This window comes from Haematobia irritans, chromosome 1 (assembly GCF_050003625.1).
Source record: "Haematobia irritans isolate KBUSLIRL chromosome 1, ASM5000362v1, whole genome shotgun sequence".
In the NCBI taxonomy this organism is placed as follows: domain Eukaryota; kingdom Metazoa; phylum Arthropoda; class Insecta; order Diptera; family Muscidae; genus Haematobia; species Haematobia irritans.
Window position 1 is genome coordinate 159,667,890 of NC_134397.1, and position 20,836 is coordinate 159,688,725.

At 34.0% G+C, this 20,836-nt stretch overlaps 2 protein-coding genes across 2 annotated transcripts in view; both read left to right on the plus strand.

Moving 5' to 3' along the window:
* 5-HT7 (5-hydroxytryptamine receptor 7) overlaps positions 1–20,836 on the plus strand; it is a 566,265-nt gene that overhangs the window by 208,405 nt on the left and 337,024 nt on the right. The gene's annotated exons all lie outside the window — the stretch shown is intronic.
* Positions 7,266–8,088, plus strand: LOC142222091 (small ribosomal subunit protein uS7A-like). The gene has a single exon (XM_075292051.1). The coding sequence runs from the start codon at positions 7,324–7,326 to the stop codon at positions 8,005–8,007; it is 684 nt and encodes a 227-aa protein (XP_075148166.1). The 5' UTR covers positions 7,266–7,323; the 3' UTR covers positions 8,008–8,088.

Below are 20,836 nucleotides of genomic sequence, written 5' to 3' on the forward strand. Positions count from 1 at the left end.
CAATTTAAGTCCGATCGTCCTCAAATTTGGCATAGGGCCGTTTCTTGGGACAGAGACAATCGCTATTCCTCAAATTTGGCATAGGGCCGTTTCTTGGGACAGAGACAATCGCTATTGGTTTTGGAAAAAATCGGTTCAGATTTAGATATAGCTGCCATATATATTTATCCCCGATGTGGTCATAGTTAGCGTGTTTATCAACCGATGTTCTTCAAATTCAGTATTTCAAAATATTTTATGAGTCTCGAAAAACTTGCAAAATATCAGCCAAATCGGTTCAGATTTAGATATAGCTCCCATATATATCTTTCGTCCGATTTAGTCTCATATCACCACAGAGGCCAAAATTTACTACCGATCTTCGTGAAATTGTGCACAGAGGGTAGTATTAACATTCTACCAATGCTTGGTAAATTTGATTGAAATCGGTTCAAATTTAGATATAGCTCCCATATATATCTTTCGTCCGATTTGAACTTATATGGCCACAAAAGCCAGAGTTTTGCCGTGATTTGCTTCAAATTTTGCACAAGGGGTACGTTTAATAGTATCGTTAAGTGTATCAAATTTTGTTAAAATCGGTTGAGATTTAGATATAGCTCACATATATATCTTTCGCCCGATTTGGACTTATATTGTCTCAACAGCCAGAGTTTTGCCCTGACTTACTTCAAATTTTGCACAAACGGTACTTTTAACGGTACTATTGTATGTGCCAAATATAGTCAAAATCCATTCAGAATTAGATATAGCTCCCATATATATATTTCGTCCGATTTGAACTTATATGGCCTCAAAATCCAGGGTTTTGCCGTGATTTGCTTCAAATTTCGCACAAGGAGTACGTTTAGTAGTATAGGTAATTGTGGCAAATTTGGTTGAAATCGGTTCAGATTTAGATATGGCTCCCATATAAATCTCTCGTCCGATTTGCACTCATATGACCAGGGGGCCAAAGTTATACTCCCATTTACGTGAAATTTCGTATAGATAGCAGAATTATTATTCTAACTATGCATGTCAAATTTAGGCAAAATTGGTTCAGATTGTATATTGCTCCCATATATTCGTATACCAGAATTGGGGAATATGGTAGACTGTTTCATATTTTAGACCCATTTTCAATGGGATTTTCCTCCAATTGACTGGATAGTTTCCTCAGAGAATACAAATATGGCCAAAATTCTCACACTTTACACAAAATTCGCCACTGCTGAGTAGCAAAAATTGTAAATATTACTCTCATTGTCCTATATCTCGAATACATATGTATCGCCTGAAAAATCATAAATCTCTTTTGTACAATTGCACTAAAATTTCTCTCGCTTCATATTTCCCATATTTTTTACTAACATTGTGTTTCATCCCAGGGCGTTAGCCGATTTAAATTTTAATTCTAGAGTTTTTGTAGAAGTACAAAAAAAAAATTGTTTCCATTAAAAGTATTTGTATCTGGAAATGCAAACCTTTATATAGCTCCCAGCTAATTTTAAGTAGTTGGGATGGTAACACAAATGTTTGTCTACATAGTGGTGAAGGGTATAATATAGTTGGCTCCGCCCGACTTTAGACTTTACTTACTTGTTTTCTATAGAAAATGAGTCAAAATTTTGTTTCTATAGAATATTTTGCAAAATTTTATTTCTATAGAAAATTTTGTAAAATTTTGTTTGTTACATAAAATTTTTTTCAAAATTTTATTTCTATTGATAATTTTATTTCTATAAAAATTTAAGTCAAAATTTTATTTCTATAGAAAATTTTGCCAAAATTTTATAGTAATAGATTTTTTTTATTAGAAAATTTGGTCAAAATTTTATTTCTATAGAAAAATTTGCCAGAATTTTATAGTAATAGATATTTTTATTAGAAAATTTGGTCAAAATTTTATTTCTATAGAAAACTTTGTAAAATTTTATTTCTATAGAAAATTTAATCAAAATTTTGTTTCTGTAGAATATTTTGCAGAATTTTATTTACTACACAAAAATTGTTCTAAAATTGTATTTTTATTGATAATTTTTTCAAAATTTTATTTCTATAAGAAAAAATTGTCAAATTTTATTTATATAGCAAATTTTGTCAAAATTTTATTTCTATAGCAAATTTTGTCAAAATTTTATTTTTTATAGAAAATTTTTTGTCAAAATTTTTTTTCTATAGGAAATTTTGTCAAAATTTCATTTCTATAGAAAATTTGGTCAAAATTTTATTTTTATAAAAAATTTATTCAAAATTTTATTACTATAGAAATATTATTTTCTATATAAAATATTGTCAAAATGTTATTTCTATAGAAAATTTAGTCAAAATTTTGTTTCTATAGAATATTTTGAAAAATTTTATTTCTATAGAAAATTTTGCAAAAGTTTGTTTGCTACACAATTTTTTTTAATTGTATTTCTATTGATCATTTTTTCAAACTTTTATTTCTATACAAAATTTTGCCAAATTTTATTTCTATATATTTGGTCAAAATTTGATTTCTATAGAAAATTTTGCCAAAATTTTATTTATTAGAGAAAAAATTTTTCCAAAATTGTACGCTCACTGATACTCACTGCTAAGTCGAAAACTTGTAGAAATGACTCAAATTTTCAAATTTTTCAATGAATGAATCATAAATGCATTTTTGCGAACTTGTCTAAACAATTATAAATGTTTTCCTAATATTGCCCGAGATTTTGTAGAAGTCTGATTTGAGATTTTATCAAAATGTAGATCTAAATACAAAAGTTGTGCAGAGTATATTATAATCGGCCCGTCCGACTTTAGACTTTCCTTGCATTTTTATTTTTTGATTAGATTTAAATTTTAAGTACATAGATTTTGTAGAAGTATATACAATTTTGTCTAAATCGATTCAGATTCAAATTCATGCATATGGGAATATAAACCCTTATATAGCTCGCAACAAATTTAAAGGATTTGAGATAGTATCAATAATTTTGGTCCACAAATACATATACTGTTGGTATCATCACATATTATGATGGGTATTTATATCATTATTTTATTTATTAAACATTGCCCTAAATTTGAAATATAGAGTTCAATTGGCATGTAATGTGAAATTAAGACCTTTTTTTGCACACATAAATAAATACGATACTTTATATCGATCCACTTACGGTACCCCCACAATAGAACTACAAATTATTGGTATTAAAATGAGATTTTGTTATATTACCCGGAGTCGGAGTCGAGCTGATGAAAAATGCTAGAGTGGGAGTAGAGCAAAATTGGCTCGACTCCACAGCCCTGCTTTAGACCCAGTAAAATATATACTCATTGACTCAATCACCTAGCCCTTGGTGTCCGTCCGTCTATCCATGTATTTGTTGTGCGCAGGATTCAGTCGCAATATATTAACAGATTTTGATGAAATTGTATTCCCACAAGGACGAGTGCTATTGAGTTTGGAAAAAATCGGATCAAATTTAGTTACTAACCGATCGGCGAGTTTGGTACGACGTAAGTGTGCAAAATATTATACAAATTGGTTCAGATTTAGATATAGCTCCCATACACAGAGAATACAGATTGGTTGTGACAATCGAATTTATTGCCAACCTCCTTTTGGAAGTTGTAGCCACTACCAATTGGCATTTGTGCCACCCGACTGATTCGGTCGACACAACCAATATCTCATATGATATTGGTTCGGTCTGCCGACGACATTGGTTGTTGCTACCTTCATCATTCGGTTGTGTTGCCCAACTTTGATAATACTAATGACCGAATTAAAAACCAATTTCGTCCCAGTTAAATATTATATTTTATTTTATTAAAATATATGTATATAATAAATTTAAATACAAAGTAGGTGACATCGAAAGGTGAAAATTGCACTAAATCAACTGATGTACCCTCTGCTATGAATTGGCGAAATCATCCTATACGGCAAGAAATCTTTACTAAAAATAAAATAAAAATTGATTAATAAATGGAATGGTATATGTTCGTGTTGAAATCAACTAAATACAATAGAACATCGGCCGGGCCTTATCTTAATGGTGAAAATCTAGATTGCAAATAATTACAAACCACCCTATTTGTGAACATAAATTCACAATTCGCCAAATGTCTTGGAGAGGTCCAGCCCATGTGTAATATTGTAAACATTTCTCAAATATACCTACACATCTAATTATAAATCATAAATGTTTTCGGGAACCTCCTCAACCTCCACGATTATTTTTAATACATGCTAGATATTAAGATATCGTCGTTTAATCGGCCTTAAATTTTGGCAATCCCAATATCTGGAAAGGGAATCATTTTTTGGGGTTGAGGCGAATGCTCCTAGTGGCACCAGGTCGCGTTTTCGAAGCTAAAGTGTGGCGTAACTCGGTTTGACTCAGACTTACAACAATTTTGTTGATAACATAAATTTTTAAGGACAAAATAAGCTATCGTTTGTGATATCGTGCGTGTTTTTATTGTTTACCGTTCTCGAGTTATGGCTCAATACGTTAACTTTTTGACCAAAACATTAGTTTTTTTTTCCAAATTTTGAGCGACGAGCGGCACGTGTTAACGTCGTTTAATCCGGCTCAAGTTTTGGCTATCCCAATATATGTGGAAAGGGGATTCGTTTTGTGGGGTTAAGGCGAACAAGATTCCGACATTTTTTTTGCACCATATAAGTTGCGGTCACTCTAGTGTAGATATAGAAAAAAGCTACTATACCCCGTTACCAGTCTATACCACATTTGCTGCACTCACAATACCGATCGACTCAGAATCACCTCCTGAGTCTATCTAGCGCTTGGTGTCATTCCTCCGGTCGCAATTATTAACCGATTTTGATTAAATTTGGTACAAGGAGTTTTTTGGGTACAAGGACGAATTTGAAAGAAATCGGATCAAATTTAGGTATAGCTTCCATATATATATGTATCGCTCGATTTCGACAAATTGGGTCACATTGCACTTTTTAACCAACCTATCGTGGCTAAATTTGGCACAAATGAATCTTTTTCATAACCCTTCAAGTCTTCAAAATTTCATCGAAATCGGTTTAGATTGAGATATAGCCCCCTATATATAATTATTGACCGATGTGAACCAATTGTTACAAGGTTGTTAGAAACCATATACTATCACCACGTACCAAATTTATATGGGGGCCAAGGTCGTAGCCAGGACTTTAATTTGGGGGGGGGGGGGTTCCAACTTAAAAAAAAATATTCATATAATCTCATGTGTAGATAATTTTATTTATGCATAGGTATGTATACAATATTTTTACAATATTAAATTGATCCGACGGGCTTTTTGGACAGCAAATAAATCAATGACTTCTTCAGTCGGCACAATTATTCGGCGATGAACCGACATTAATGCCAATCCATTGAGTCTACTCTCGCTAGTCGAATTTCTAAGATACGTCTTTAATCTCTTCATTGTTGAAAATGAAAGTTCGGATGAGTACGTAGTAACTGCAGAGATGGAAAATGCAGTACTATAGTACTTTTTTCAATACTTTTTCACCCCGGTCATTACCGTAGTACCCCCGCGAATGATTTAGTACCTTTTGTGTAGAATATCTTTGACAAAATATTTTAATATTTTGAGAAAGTCTTTATCAACCTTATTTGCTAATAGTCTTTTACAAATATGGCAAAACAGACATAGACATGTTCATGTGGGAAGAAAATCTCGATTTTGTAAAAGACATAGTCAAAAACAGGATTTTATTGATCTTCAAGAATGTTTTAGTCGAAAAAAGAATGCGATTCTATATTATCGATTTTTTATTTCGGTAGAAAATGTTGTCAAAATTTTATTTCAATTGAAAATTTTGTAAAAATTTTATTTTTATAGGAAATTTTTGCAAAATTTTATTTCTATAGAAAAAATTTTGCAACATTTTTTTTCTACAGAATTTTTTTGCAAAATTTTATTTCTATAGAAAATTTTTGCAAAATTTTATTCATATAGAAAATTTTGTCAAAATTTTATTTATATAGAAAATTTTGTCAAAATTTTATTTTCTTTAAAATTTAGTCTCTTGACAATAATTTTCCAGTGAAATTTTTGTAAAAAGTACCTTTCCGCTCAAAAAATACCTTTTTTGTACTTTCTTAAAAATTGTATTTTCCATCCCTGAGTAACTGGCAAATTGACCAAAATTTTTAAAAGAATATGCACGTTTGGAAATATCCCTTTATTGCACTCTCCAAGTGCTTCCATCGCTAAATTAGGCAGGTTCTTTTCGCAGGTTTTGCGCCATTTCATTTACACATGTGTGTTTGGCTATTTCGTTGTTGTTGCTATGGCTAAACAAAGCGAGTCATGTTCACAAAAAGAACAACAAACACAAATAAAAAGCAGAAAGACATTTTCCAAAAATGAAATTTGTGGTGCGAGAACAAAAACAATTTGTTTTTTCGGCCGTCGTTTGACGGACTTTTCAACTAGTATTCTATGATTTGTGCAAGTTTTATAGGTAAGCGTTTTTCAAAATAAAACCTCCAGCTTTTCTTCAACATCTTCGATAAGATTTTTCTATGCAGCTAAAAATATAAATATATTTATATAAAAATATTCATTCATTTCGGGGGGGGGGGGGGTTTGATCCCCCTCATCCCCCCCCCCTGAATACGGCCTTGATGGGGGCTATATATAATTATGGGCCGATATTAACCAATTTTTATTGGAGACCATATACTAACACCACGTACTAAGTTTCAACAGGAACGGATGAAGTTTGCTTCTCCAAGAGACTCCGGAGGTCAAATATGGGGATCGGCTTATATGGAGGCTATATATAATTATGGACCGATATTAACCAATTTTTGCATGGTTGTTAGATACCATATTCTAACACCACGTACTAAGTTTCAACCGGATAGGATGGAATTTGTTTCTCTAAGAGGATTCGGAGGTCAAATCTGGAGATCGGTTTATATGGGCGCTATATATTATTATCAACCGATATCGACCAATTTTTGCGTGGTTGTTAGAGACCATATACTAACACCACGTACCAAATTTCATCCGAATCGGATGAAATGTGCTTCTCTAAGAGGCTCTGCAAGCCAAATCTGGGGTTCGATTTGTATGGGGGCTATATGTAAAAGTGGTCCAATATGGCCCATTTTCAATACCATCCGACCTACATAAATAACAACTACATCCAAGCTTCAAGTCGATAGCTTGTTTCATTTCACCACGACCCAGAATGTATACTTTATGAGGTCTTAGATCAATATTTCGATGTGTTACAAACGAAATGACAAAGTTAATATACCCCCTTCTTTTTCTGGCGAACGCCACTGCTGTTTGCATCGGGGATAATTTTTCTTAGTGAAAAAAATGGCTGAAGTTGCTGAAAACGTGACCGAGACTTTCGAGGAGCAACCTCCAATTGAAACCGAGGGTGCTGAAACCCTTTTGGAAACCAATGTTGTTTCCAACACAGAATTGCCCGAAATCAAATTGTGCGGTCGCTGGTCCTGTGATGACGTGACCGTCAACGATATCTCGTTGCAAGATTACATCTCCGTTAAGGAGAAATTTGCTCGCTATTTGCCCCACTCTGCTGGTCGTTATGCCGCCAAACGTTTCCGCAAGGCTCAATGCCCCATCGTAGAACGCTTGACCTGCTCCTTAATGATGAAAGGACGCAACAATGGCAAGAAACTCATGGCCTGCCGTATTGTTAAGCACTCTTTTGAAATCATTCATTTGTTGACTGGCGAAAATCCTTTGCAAATCCTTGTCAGCGCCATCATCAACTCTGGCCCTCGTGAAGATTCAACCCGTATCGGTCGTGCAGGTACTGTCCGCCGTCAAGCCGTTGATGTATCTCCACTCCGTCGTGTCAATCAAGCTATTTGGTTATTGTGCACCGGTGCCCGTGAAGCCGCTTTCAGAAACATCAAGACCATCGCCGAATGCTTGGCCGATGAATTGATCAACGCTGCTAAGGGTTCTTCTAACTCCTATGCTATCAAGAAGAAGGATGAATTGGAACGTGTTGCCAAATCCAACCGATAAACGCTTCATGTTTCCTTATATACAATATGTTGTATATATGTTTACACGTTTTATAAGTAAATGAAAAGATAAATAAAAACATCATATGGTGGAGGGTATAAAAAAAGCGATGGCCAGGAACAGAACTACTACTAACTTTTTTGAATACCAGTCCCAATGCTCCTTTTTGGTCCTATTTGGGTAGCCAACCGGTTAATTCTTTTATCCTATTTGGAAGAATTCAAAGGTATTTCATGTTTATTAACGCTTAATGTTGGTTGATATGAATAGCAGCGGTTAAAATAATGCCTTTGGTAATCCATGAAAAATCCACCAAAAACTTGGTTCCAAATCGTACAACAAATACACACTAGCTTATACTACTCGTATGTTCGCGTGGTAAAGAATGCATGGGCCATTATATTCAGATTAAGAGCCATGGCGTTGGAGAAAAAAATGTGGAAAATTTTGTAGAGTGGCAAAAAACTAAAAGCCAAATTCAACACAAATCATTTGATGGGGGAGACATTTTTATGCTTAATTGCAAAAACAAAAAACGCATACTACGAAAGATTGTTTGTGTGCACATTTGTCCGTCCGCATGTTGGAATTATAAATATGAATGACACGAATATGAACAAACGCCCACATGGCATGCATGGCACATTAATGAAAAACTTTTCCAAACACCAGTGAAATAAGTTGACATGCAACGGGCAGCAACATCAACCTCAGTCTGATGGCATTTGCAAATGTAATAGCAACAACGCCAATGGTGATAAGCTCCAAGAAAGAGAAACAAGTATATACAGCAGTAAGTTCGGCCGGGCCGAATCTTAAATACCCACCACCATGAACCAAATATTAGGGTTTCCTTTTAAATTTCAGGAGGGCTTGAGGACACAACCCGAAGATAAATTTAAAGATTTCACCTATGAGGACAATATCAGATTCTGGATTTATAAGAACCATTTTTGTTTGAGGTTTAGAGGAATCATTAACATCTCTTGTAAGTGTGCAAGAAAATTACAAAATAACGTCTTGATTTGAAATCTTAAATCTGTAGAAGTAAAATCTGGAAATTTTACATTGAGTTTCAAGCAATTTTCATGATCAGTGCGCCTTCTACACCCTCAAGAAGTGAAGTCGGTCTATATGGAAGCATTACCAAATGGACCGATAAAAACTTAATCCGATACACATTTTTGTGAGCCTAAAATACCAGAATATTTACAATTTCAGGCATATCAGATAAAAACTACGGTTTCTAGAAACCCAACGAGTTAAATCGGGAGATCGTTCTTATGGGGGCTATACTAAAATATGGACCGATACTCACCATTTTCGGCACACCTCTTTGTGACCCGAAAATACCTCTAGATTTCCAATTTCAGGCAAATAGGATAAAAACTTCGTATTCTAGAAGCCCAAGAAGTAAAATTGGGGAATCGGTCTATATGGGGGCTATACCAAAATATGGATCGATACTCACCATTTTCGGCACACCTCTTTATGGTCCTAAAATACCTCTAGATTTCCAATTTCAGACAAATTGGATAAAAACTACGGTTTCTATAAGCCCAAGACCCCAAATCGGGAGATCGGTCTATATGGGGGCTATGCCATAATATGGACCGATACTCACAATTTTTGGCACACGTATTTGTGGTCCTACAATACCTCTAGATTTCCAATTTCAGGTAAATTGAATAAAAACTGCGGTTTCTATAAGCCCAAGAAGTAAAATCGGGGGATGGGTCTATATAGGGGCTATACCAAAATATGGACCGGTACTCACAATTTTTGGCACACGTATTTGTGGTCCTACAATACCTCTAGATTTCCAATTTCAGGTATTTTTTTTTTTATTTTTTTTTTTATTATTTTCATCTATGGATTAAACCCTTACAGACTAACAGTAATATATTACATTATATACATATTGTTTGTTAATATATCAAGTATTTAATAATAATGTTATCTTTTTCTTTACATTGTATTTCTCTTCTGACAAATCAAGATAATAATAAAATTTATTGAATTCTTTACAAAGACGGCGAAGTGGATCGTTGTTTTCAAAGTTCGTTCGAAAGTATTCAATGTGGAGCAGTTCAAAGTTGCGGGTAGGTCTAAAGGGAACATTGAATGATATGCTGTTAATAAGGAAGTCAGATTTAAATCTTCCGTTAATTAAATCAACCATAAAACAGATATTCAGCATGGTACGTCTACTTTTCAGTGTAGGTAATTTGATGAGCGATAGTCTTTCTTTGTAAGACGGCAAGGTTTGAGGTGTAAATTGAATAAAAACTGTGTTTTCTATAAACCCAAGATGTAAAATCGGGAGATCGGTCTATATGGGGGCTATACCAAAATATGGACCGATACTCACAATTTTTGGCACACGTATTTGTGGTCCTACAATACCTCTAGATTTCAAATTTCAGGTAAATTGAATAAAAACTGCGGTTTCTATAAGCCCAAGAGGTAAAATCGGGAGATCGGTCTATATGGGGGCTATACTAAAACGTGAACCGATACTCACCATTTTTGGCACATCTCTTTATGGTCATAAAATACCTCCAGATTTCAAATTTCAGGCAAATTGGATAAAAACTACGATTTCTAGAAGCCCAAGACCCCAAATCGGGAGGTCGGTTTATATGGGGACTATATCAAAACCTGGACCGATATAGCCCATCTTCGAACTTGACCTGCCTGCAGACAAAAGACGAGCTTGTGCAAAATTTCAGCACGATTGCTTCATTATTGAAGGCTGTAGCGTGATTACAACAGACAGACAGACAGACAGACAGACAGACAGACAGACAGACGGACAGACGGACATCGTTATATCGTCTTAGAATTTCTCCCTGATCAAGAATATATATACTTTATATAGTCGGAAATCGATATTTCGATGCGTTACAAACGGAATGACAAACTTATTATACCCCCGTCACCATTCTATGGTGGTGGGTATAAAAACAGTCAACAATCCACGAAATCTACTCGTGTGCAATGACAAATTCTTAAATGGCTAACAAAAATATCTGGCACTTATATGACACAGAGAAGAAAGAACAAATCCATTCATACTTTTGCTTGGAATATCTGCAGCAAAATAAAATAATTAGCCAAAAATACACTTGAGCAGTTGGTTTTTGTTGTTTTTTTTTGTTTTCTTTTTCGATGACACAACGCAGCTGCATGTCTCGATTAAAGAAGACATTTTTTGGATATTATTTAAAATAAATGTTGGCCTGAATGAAATGAATGAATTATTGAGTTTTTTTGGAGGCCACAATTTGTTTTTGCTTTAATTTAAAATTTTATTTAGAAGGTGACCTTTAGTTACTTATTAGAAGTTTTCGATGTCGTTTTACAGGAAATAAGTCACTATCCCATTAAAAAGCTTGAGGAATTTCTATTGGGTTTTGTAAACGAGCAATGATAAAATAGTTATTATGCCCATCTGTCATACAGTTTGCCAGTGTTTTATTGGGATGTTTCCTGAAATAATGGTGTAATTCATAAATTGTTCAAGCGCGACAATATGCCCCTCGAGTATAATATTTTAATAGGCCGAAAATGAAAACGAATTATAGTTTGATTGTAGCAAAAACCAAAATTCAGAAATGTTGGATCCATAGCCTTATCGATATCAATTTCCCTAAGAAATTAGCACATAAGGTCCAAAATGAATCATCTTCCTCCGGTATATGTTTCTGAATCTGAAAGCTTTGGAAATTCGCTTCAAACATATATATTTTCAGAAATTTTACAAACATATTATCCTTCACCCTAAGCATATAATTTTTTAAGGCCTCAAATAGTTAATTATTTTCTTTATTATGCCCACCACCATAGGTGGTGTGTTTGTAACACATCGAAATATCGATTTCCGACTATATAAATTATATAAATTCTTGATCAGGGAGAAATTCTAAGACGAATAAGCATGTCCGTCTGGCCGTCTGTCTTTCTGTTGTAATCACGCTACAACAGTGCTGCCGCTAGTGAAAAATTGAGTGAAGTAGATTTTGCAAAAAAGTGGAGTAGATTGAATAAAATTGAAGTAGCATACATTTTTGAAAACAAAACAATAGAATTCATTTTATTATACCCTCCTCCATAGGATGGGGGTATATTAACTTTGTCATTCCGTTTGTAACACATCGAAGACCCCATAAAATATATATATATTCTGGGTCGTGGTGAAATTTTGAGTCGATCTGAACATGTCCGTCCATGCGTCTGTTGAAATCACGCTAACTTCCGAACGATAGAAGCTATCGACTTGAAACTTGGCACAAGTAGTTGGTATTGATGTAGGTCGGATGGTATTGCAAATGGGCCATATCGGTCCACTTTTACGTATAGCCCCCATATAAACGGACCCCCAAAATTGGCTTGCTGAAATATGGTACATGGTTTCAGCATATGATCTCTAACAAACATGCAAAAATTGGTCCACATCGGTCCATAATTATATATAGCCCCCATATAAACTGATCCCCCGATTTGGCTTGCGGAGCCTCTAAGAGAACCAAATTTCATCCGATCCGGCTGTAATTTGGTAAATGGTCTAACACCTATGCAAAAATTGGTCCACATCGGTTAATAATTCAATGATTAAAACCGCTATGTTCATCGTAATTAAAGGAATAGGAAAAACAATTAGGTAAAATGGGGAAAATTTAAAAATTTGAAGCAGAACAAAAAGTGAAGCAGATATTTGAAAGAAGGAGTGACGAAGTAAATTTTGTGAAAATGAAGCAAAATACTTCGATTGAAGTAGTAGCGGCAGCACTGCGCTACAACCTTCAATAATAGCGCTATCGTCCTAAATTTTGGCACAGATTCGTCTTTTTTCTGCACGCACGGCCAAGTTCGAAGATGGGCTATATCGGTCCAGGTTTTGATATAGCCGATCTGCCGATTTGGGGTCTTGGGCTTCTAGAAAACGTAAATCTAAGAGTATTTTAGGACTACAAATAGATGTGTCGCAAATGGTGTGTATCGGTCCATGTTTTGGTATAGCTCCCATATAGACCGATCTCCAGATTTTACTTCGTGAGCTTCTAAAAACCGTTAGGTTAGGTTAGGTGGCAGCCCGATGTATCAGGCTCACTTAGACTATTCAGTCCATTGTGATACCACATTGGTGAACTTCTCTCTTATCACTGAGTGCTGCCCGATTCCATGTTAAGCTCAATGACAAGGGACCTCCTTTTTATAGCCGAGTCCGAACGGCGTTCCACATTGCAGTGAAACCACTTAGAGAAGCTTTGAAACCCTCAGAAATGTCACCAGCATTACTGAGGTGGGATAATCCACCGCTGAAAAACTTTTTGGTGTTCGGTCGAAGCAGGAATCGAACCCAAGACCTTGTGTATGCAAGGTGCATAACCATTGCACCACGGTGGCCCCCTTCTAAAAACCGTAGTTTTCATTCGATTCGCCTAAAATGGAAATCTAGAAGTATTTTAGGAGCACAAATAGGTGTGTCGCAAATGGTGTGTATCGGTCCATGTTTTGGTACAGCTCCATATAGCCCGATCTCCTGATTTGACATCTTGGGCTTCTAGACACCGCAATTTTTATCCGATTTACCTGCAATTCAAAATCGAGACGTATCTTGGGTTCACAAATAAGTGAGCCGAATATGGTGTGTACCGGTCCACGGTTTGGTATAGCCCCCATATAACCCAATCTCCCGATTTGACTTCTTGGGTCAACACCCAAAAATAACAGTTTGCTCTTGACACTTGTTTGAGGTGATCATATTCCTTCTCTGGGTGTGGATATTTAAGATTCGGCCCGGCCGAACTTAAGTCCGTATGTGCTTGTTTTTTAAATAAATCTGTTTATTACTTTTTAAGCAATTGAAATTCCGGCAAATTTTGTGAAAGATTCGGGACACTTCCTGCAGAAGAAATTCCTGGACAATGCAGGCGAATCCCGGCCTGGTAAGCCTAGTTACAAACGGTATGACAAATTTAGTATATTAAAACAAGTATATACGGCCGTAAGATCGGCCAGGCCGAATCTTATGTACCCTCCACCATGGATTGCATAGAAACTTGCACTAACGACTGTCATCCACAATCGAATTACTTGGGTTGAGGTAACACTTGCCAATGGCAAGGTATCTTAAAACTTCTTAATAAAACTTTGACAAAATTTTCTATAGAAATAAAATCTTGACAAATTTTGTATAGTAATAAAATTTTGACAAAATTTTCTATAGAAATGAAATTTTGACAAAATTTTCTACAGAAATAAAATGTAGACAAAATTTTCTATAGTAATAAAATTTTCAGAAAATTTTCTATAGAAATAAAATTTTGCTAGATTATTTTTGTGGATCGGCTATATATAACTATAGACCGATATGGACCAATTTTGGTATGGTTGTTAGAGGCCATATACTAGCGCAATGTACCAAATTTCACTACCTACCAAATTTCAACCGGTCGAATCTGGGGAACGGTTTAAATTGGGGTTATATATAATTAAGACCGGTATGGACCAATTTCTGTATGGTTGTTAGAGACCATATAGTACCATCACGTACCAAATTTCAACGGGATCGGGTAAATTTTGCTCTTCAAAGGGGCGCCAGAGGTCAAATCTGGGGATCGGTTTATATGGGGGCTACATATAATTATGGACCGATATGGAACAATTGCTACATTGCTGTTAGAGACCATATACTAACACCACGTACCAAATTTCAACCGAATCGGATGAATTTTGCTCATCCATGAGGCTCCGGAGGTCAAATCTGGGGATCGGTTTATGTGGGAGCTATATATATCATCCATGAGGATCCGGAGGTCAAATCTGGGGATCGGTTTATATGGGGGCTATATATAATAATGGACCGATGTAGACCAATTTTTGCATGGTTGTTAGAGACCATATACTAACACCACGTACCAAATTTCAACCGAATCGGATGAATTTTGCTCATCCATGAGGCTCCGGAGGTCAAATCTGGGGATCGGTTTATATGGGGGCTATATATAATTATGAACCGATGTGGACCAATTTTTGCGTAGTTGTTAGAGACTATATACTTACACCATGTACCAAATTTCAGCCGGATCGGATGAAATTTGCTTCTCTTAGAGGCTCCGCAAGCCAAATCTGGGGATCGGTTTATATGGGGGCTATACGCACACAAACAATTTTTTTTCTGATTCAATCACCAAATTAATTGATCCAATTAATTTTTTAATTGAAATGTCTTCAATCACGAAAATGATAGTATCAATCACAGTTTTAATTGGGCATAGAAAAAATTCTTGATTAAAAAATTAATTGATTTTTTCAGCAAATTTCAATTATTTTTTAATTGATTCAATTAAAAATTTAATTGATGTTGATTGCAAAACTCAATTAATTTATTAATTAAAAAAGGTAAATATTTTTAATTACTCTCTGAATTGGCTTAGAGTTTGGATTAACAAATGATTGTTTGAAATACATTTTTAATTAAAAATTTTAAAAAAATCAGCACTTTTTTTAACTGAATTAGTCTTCAGAATTTGATTAAAAAAATAATTGTATCAATTAATTTTTTAATTAAAAATTTTAAAATTTTCAATCATTGACTTAAAATTAACTTAATGTTTTTATCATGATTAAAAAGTTAATTGTATCAATTAATTTATTAATTGAAAAATTTTTCAACTTCATTTAACATTTTAATTGGAAATATTTTGGTGATATTTTTTTCTGTGCGTAAAAGTGGTCCGATATGGCAATACCATGTGCAATACCATCCGATCTACATCAATAGCAACTACTTGTGCCCAATGTCAAGTCGATAGCTTGTTTCGTTCGGAAGTTAGCGCTTAGATCGACTAAGAATTTCACCACGACTCAGAATATATATATATATATATATATATATATATATATATATATATATATATATATATATATATATATATATATATATATATATATATATATATATATATATATATATATATATATATATATATATATATATATATATATATATATATATATATATATATATATATATATATATATATATATATATATATATATATATATATACTTTATGGGGTCCTAGAGCAATATTTCGATGTGTTGCAAAGGGAATCCTATGGTGGAGGGCATAAAAATGTATATATCTTCCTACCCTCCACCAACTATGGGACAATAGCTCGATAAAAATTTAATTGCCTTTTTATGTTAATATGACTTTAATACTAAAAATTAATTTTAATAGAATTTCATACACTACAAAAGTTCTTGTTTTATTTGGATATATAAAGCGATTTAAGAATGTCAGCTACCATGTACCTTTACACATTAATACAGGTTATATAAGCATATCATTCGCAATATCTATGAATTTATGTATTTTTGGCAAATTTCTATTAAATACAAAAAAACATCATCATAAAAATTCTCTCACACATATGGTACACCGCAATGAGTAACCACAAAAAATGAAAATATATAAACCAAAAGATAAAACAAAATCATAAAAAAGCGACACATGAGTTTTATCAGGAATTATGCTCTGTGTTTGTGTGTGTGTTGTATGTGATGATAAATTAATTACATCGTCAAGAGTGCATTTTATGTTTGTACGTGAATTTATGAAAAGCCAACATGGAAATATTTACACTTCGTAGGCATACAAATTTTCATCAAAAGAATGATTACCCAAAAACACAAAACAAAAAACAACAACAAGAAAAAATGTCATTTTGGTTTTTAAGTGCCTGTTTTTGTTTTTATTTTTTGTGATCATATAGCACATAAAGTGTTATTAAAATGTAGCTTATAAATGAATGATAAATGACATAAAATGTATGAAAATTTGTTCATGCTAATGTAAAATCTGCAAATTACCATGTTACGACAACAGTAAAAATAATACATAAAACGCATATACTGGAGTGATGTCAAATATTTTCAAAAAATAAATTAATTCGACATGTTAAACCGAGCAGAATTGATAAAGTTCACATTTTTTGTGGACTAAAAAAAATAACATCGTTTTGAACTAGTTACCTTTTATATTTCGGTATTAGAGAACTAGTGTCAATCATCGAAACTCGGTTAATTGCTTTTCACAATATTCCCCATTATTATCTATTAACTTTGCTTGCTTTTGAACCAATTATCGGAAAACTTTAGCCACTCTGATTGAGGTATCTCCAAAACTTCTTAAGGTATCGAAAAACGTTGACATCTCATTTTATTTTTTTACATACGGAAATAAAAAGAAGTCATTGGCAAGTCAAGACAGGCGGATGATCCATTAAATCGATGTTTTGAGTTCTTAAACTTGCAGTTATTTAAACGAATGTATAAGAGCTCGCATTGTCGTGAGTAAATGTGATCCGGGTGGTATTGCAAATGGCTCATACCAAACCCATATCAACCGATATTTGACATCAGCAGCTTCTTGGAGGAGCAAGTGTCATCCGATTAAGTTGAATCGGATGACACTTGCTCCTCCAAGAAACCATAAATCTAGAGGTATTTTAGGACCACAAATAGGTGTGTCGCAAATGGTGTGTATCGGTCCATGTTTTGGTATAGCTCCCATATAGACCGATCTCCAGATTTCACTTCGTGAGCTTCTAAAAACCGTTAGGTTAGGTTAGGTGGCAGCCCGATGTATCAGGCTCACTTAGACTATTCAGTCCATTGTGATACAACATTGGTGAACTTCTCCCTTATCACTGAGTGCTGCCCGATTCCATGTTAAGCTCAATGACAAGGGACCTCCTTTTTATAGCCGAGTCCGAACGGCGTTCCACATTGCAGTGAAACCACTTAGAGAAGCTTTGAAACCCTCAAAAATGTCACCAGCATTACTGAGGTGGGATAATCCACTGCTGAAAAATTTTTTCGGTTCATCGGTCCTTGTTTTGGTATAGCTCCCATATAGACCGATCTCCAGATTTCACTTCGTGAGCTTCTAAAAACCGTTAGGTTAGGTTAGGTGGCAGCCCGATGTATCAGGCTCACTTAGACTATTCAGTCCATTGTGATACAACATTGGTGAACTTCTCCCTTATCACTGAGTGCTGCCCGATTCCATGTTAAGCTCAATGACAAGGGACCTCCTTTTTATAGCCGAGTCCGAACGGCGTTCCACATTGCAGTGAAACCACTTAGAGAAGCTTTGAAACCCTCAGAAATGTCACCAGCATTACTGAGGTGGGATAATCCACTGCTGAAAAATTTTTTGGTGTTCGGTCGAAGCAGGAATCGAACCCACGACCTTGTGTATGCAAGGCGGGCATGCTAACCATTGCACCACGGTGGCTCCCTTTTCTATAGAAATAACATTTTGAGAAAATTTTCTATAGAAATCAAATTTTGAGAAAATATTCTATAGAAATACAATTTTGAGAAAATTTTCTATATAAATACAATTTTGAGAAAATTTTCTATACAAATAAAATTTAGAGAAAGTTTTCTATAAAAATAAAATTTTGAGAAAATTTTCTATAGAAATAAAATTTTGAAAAAATTTTCAATTGAAAAAAAATTCTATAGAAATAAAATTTTGAGAATATTTTCCATAGAAATAAAATTTGGACACAATTTTCTATAGAAATACAAATTTAAGAAAATTTTCTATAGAAATCAAATTTTGAGAAAAGTCGTTATAAAAATAAAATTTTGAGAAAATATTCTATAGAAATAAAATTTGGAGAAAATTTTCTATAGGAATAAAATTTTGAGAAAATTTTCTATAGAAATAAAAATTTGAGATAATTTTCTATAGAAATAAAATTTTGAGAAAATTTTCTATAAAAAGAAAATTTTGAGACATTTTTCTATAGAAATCAAATTTTGAAAAAAATGTCTATATAAATAAATACATTTTTTGGAAAATTTTCTATTGAAAAAAATGTTCTATAGAAATAACATTTTGAGAAAATTGTCTACACCCTCGCTTCTGTAACATATACCCCAAACACATTTTGCTTCAAGCATATATATTTTCAGGATTGGTGCAAACAAAATATTGTTTGTATTGTTCAAACATATTATGTTTGACCTTAGGGCATACATTAGTAGTAAACAAGTATATACGGCCGTAAGTTCGGCCAGGCCGAAGCTTATGTACCCTCCATCATCGATTGCGTAGAAACTTCATCTAAACACTGCCATCCACAATCGAATTACTTAAGATGCGGTAACGCTTGCCGATGGCAAGGTATCTTAAAACCTCCTAACACCATCTTCTAAATTGTACGTAAGTCCATACGTGGTATATATTAAATCAAAAAAGATCGATCCAATACGTATATAATTCAATTTGACAAAGTAGACATAACATTTTGACAAAATTTTCTACAGAAATAACATTTTAACAAAATTTTCTATAGAAATAATATTTTCACAAAATTTTCTAAAGAAAAAAAAATTTGACAAAATTTTCTATAGAAAGAAAATTTTGACAAAAATTTCTACAGAAATAAAATTTTAACAAAATTTTCTATAGAAATAAACTATTGACAAAATTTTCTATAGAAATAAAATCTTGGTAGATTATTTTTGGCTCGAGTGGCAACCATGATTATGAACCGAATAAAATTTGAACAAAATTTTCTATAGAAATAGAATTTTGACAAAATTTTCTGTAGAAGTAAAATTTTGACAATGATGAAAATTTTATTATGAACCGAATAAAATTTTAACAAAATTTTCTCTAGAAATAAAATTTTGACAAAATTTTCTATATAAATAAAATTTTGGTAGATTATTTTTGGCTCTAGTGGCAACCATGATTTTGAACCGATATGGACCAATTTTTGTGTGATTGGACCAATTTTGGTATGGTTGTTAGCGACCATGCCTAATTTGAACCGGATCGGATGAATTTTGCTCCTCCAAGAGGCTCCGGAGGTCAAATCTGGAGAATGTTTTATATGGGGGCTATATATAATTATGGACCGATATGGACCAATTCTGGCACGGTTGTTAAAGATCATATACTAACACTATATACCAAATTTCAGCCGGATCGGATGAAATTTTCTTCTCTTTGTGGCTCCGCAAGCCAAATCTGGGGATCGGTTTATATGGTGGCTATATATAATTATGGACCGATGTGAACCAATTTTTGCACGGTTGTTAGAGACCATATACCAACACCATGTACCAAATTTCAGCCGGATCGGATGAAATTTTCTTCTCTTTTAGGCTCCGCAAGCCAAATCTGAGGGTCCCTTTATATGGGGGCTATACGTAAAAGTGGACCGATATGGCCCATTTTCAATACCGTCCGACCTACATCGATAACAACTACTTGTGCCAAGTCGATAGCTTGTTTCTTTCGGAAGTTAGCGTGATTTCAACAGACGGGCGGACGGACGGACATGCTTAGATCGACTCAGAATTTCACCACGACCCAGAATATATATACTTTATGGGTTCTTAGAGCAATATTTCGATGTGTTAAAACGGAACGACAAAGTTAATATATACCCCCATCATATGATGGAGGGTATAAAAATTTTAATTAAATTTTCTTTGTGTGCATATATTTTTAAGGCGCCAATTGGTTACTTTCATTATTTGACTTGCAGCATACTCTCTAGTAGAGGTGTATACGTGACACGAAATTGTCGTGACTCACGCGTGAGTCACGCTGACAACAACGACGTGCGTGTGCCTGAGCGTGATAACCAAATGAGCGTAACCAACCAAATGTCGTGCGTGAGTCACGAAAATACTATTCTCGTGTGTGCGTGAGTAACGAATTTCGGAAAAACACGCTCACGAAAATAATCCCGCTTACGAACATCAAATGCTTACGAGTTGAATTCAT

What these genes read in the sequence shown, in the direction of transcription:
- LOC142222091 (XM_075292051.1), top strand. Translation starts at nt 7,324, where the DNA reads ATGGCTGAAGTTGCTGAAAACGTGACCGAGACTTTCGAGGAGCAACCT.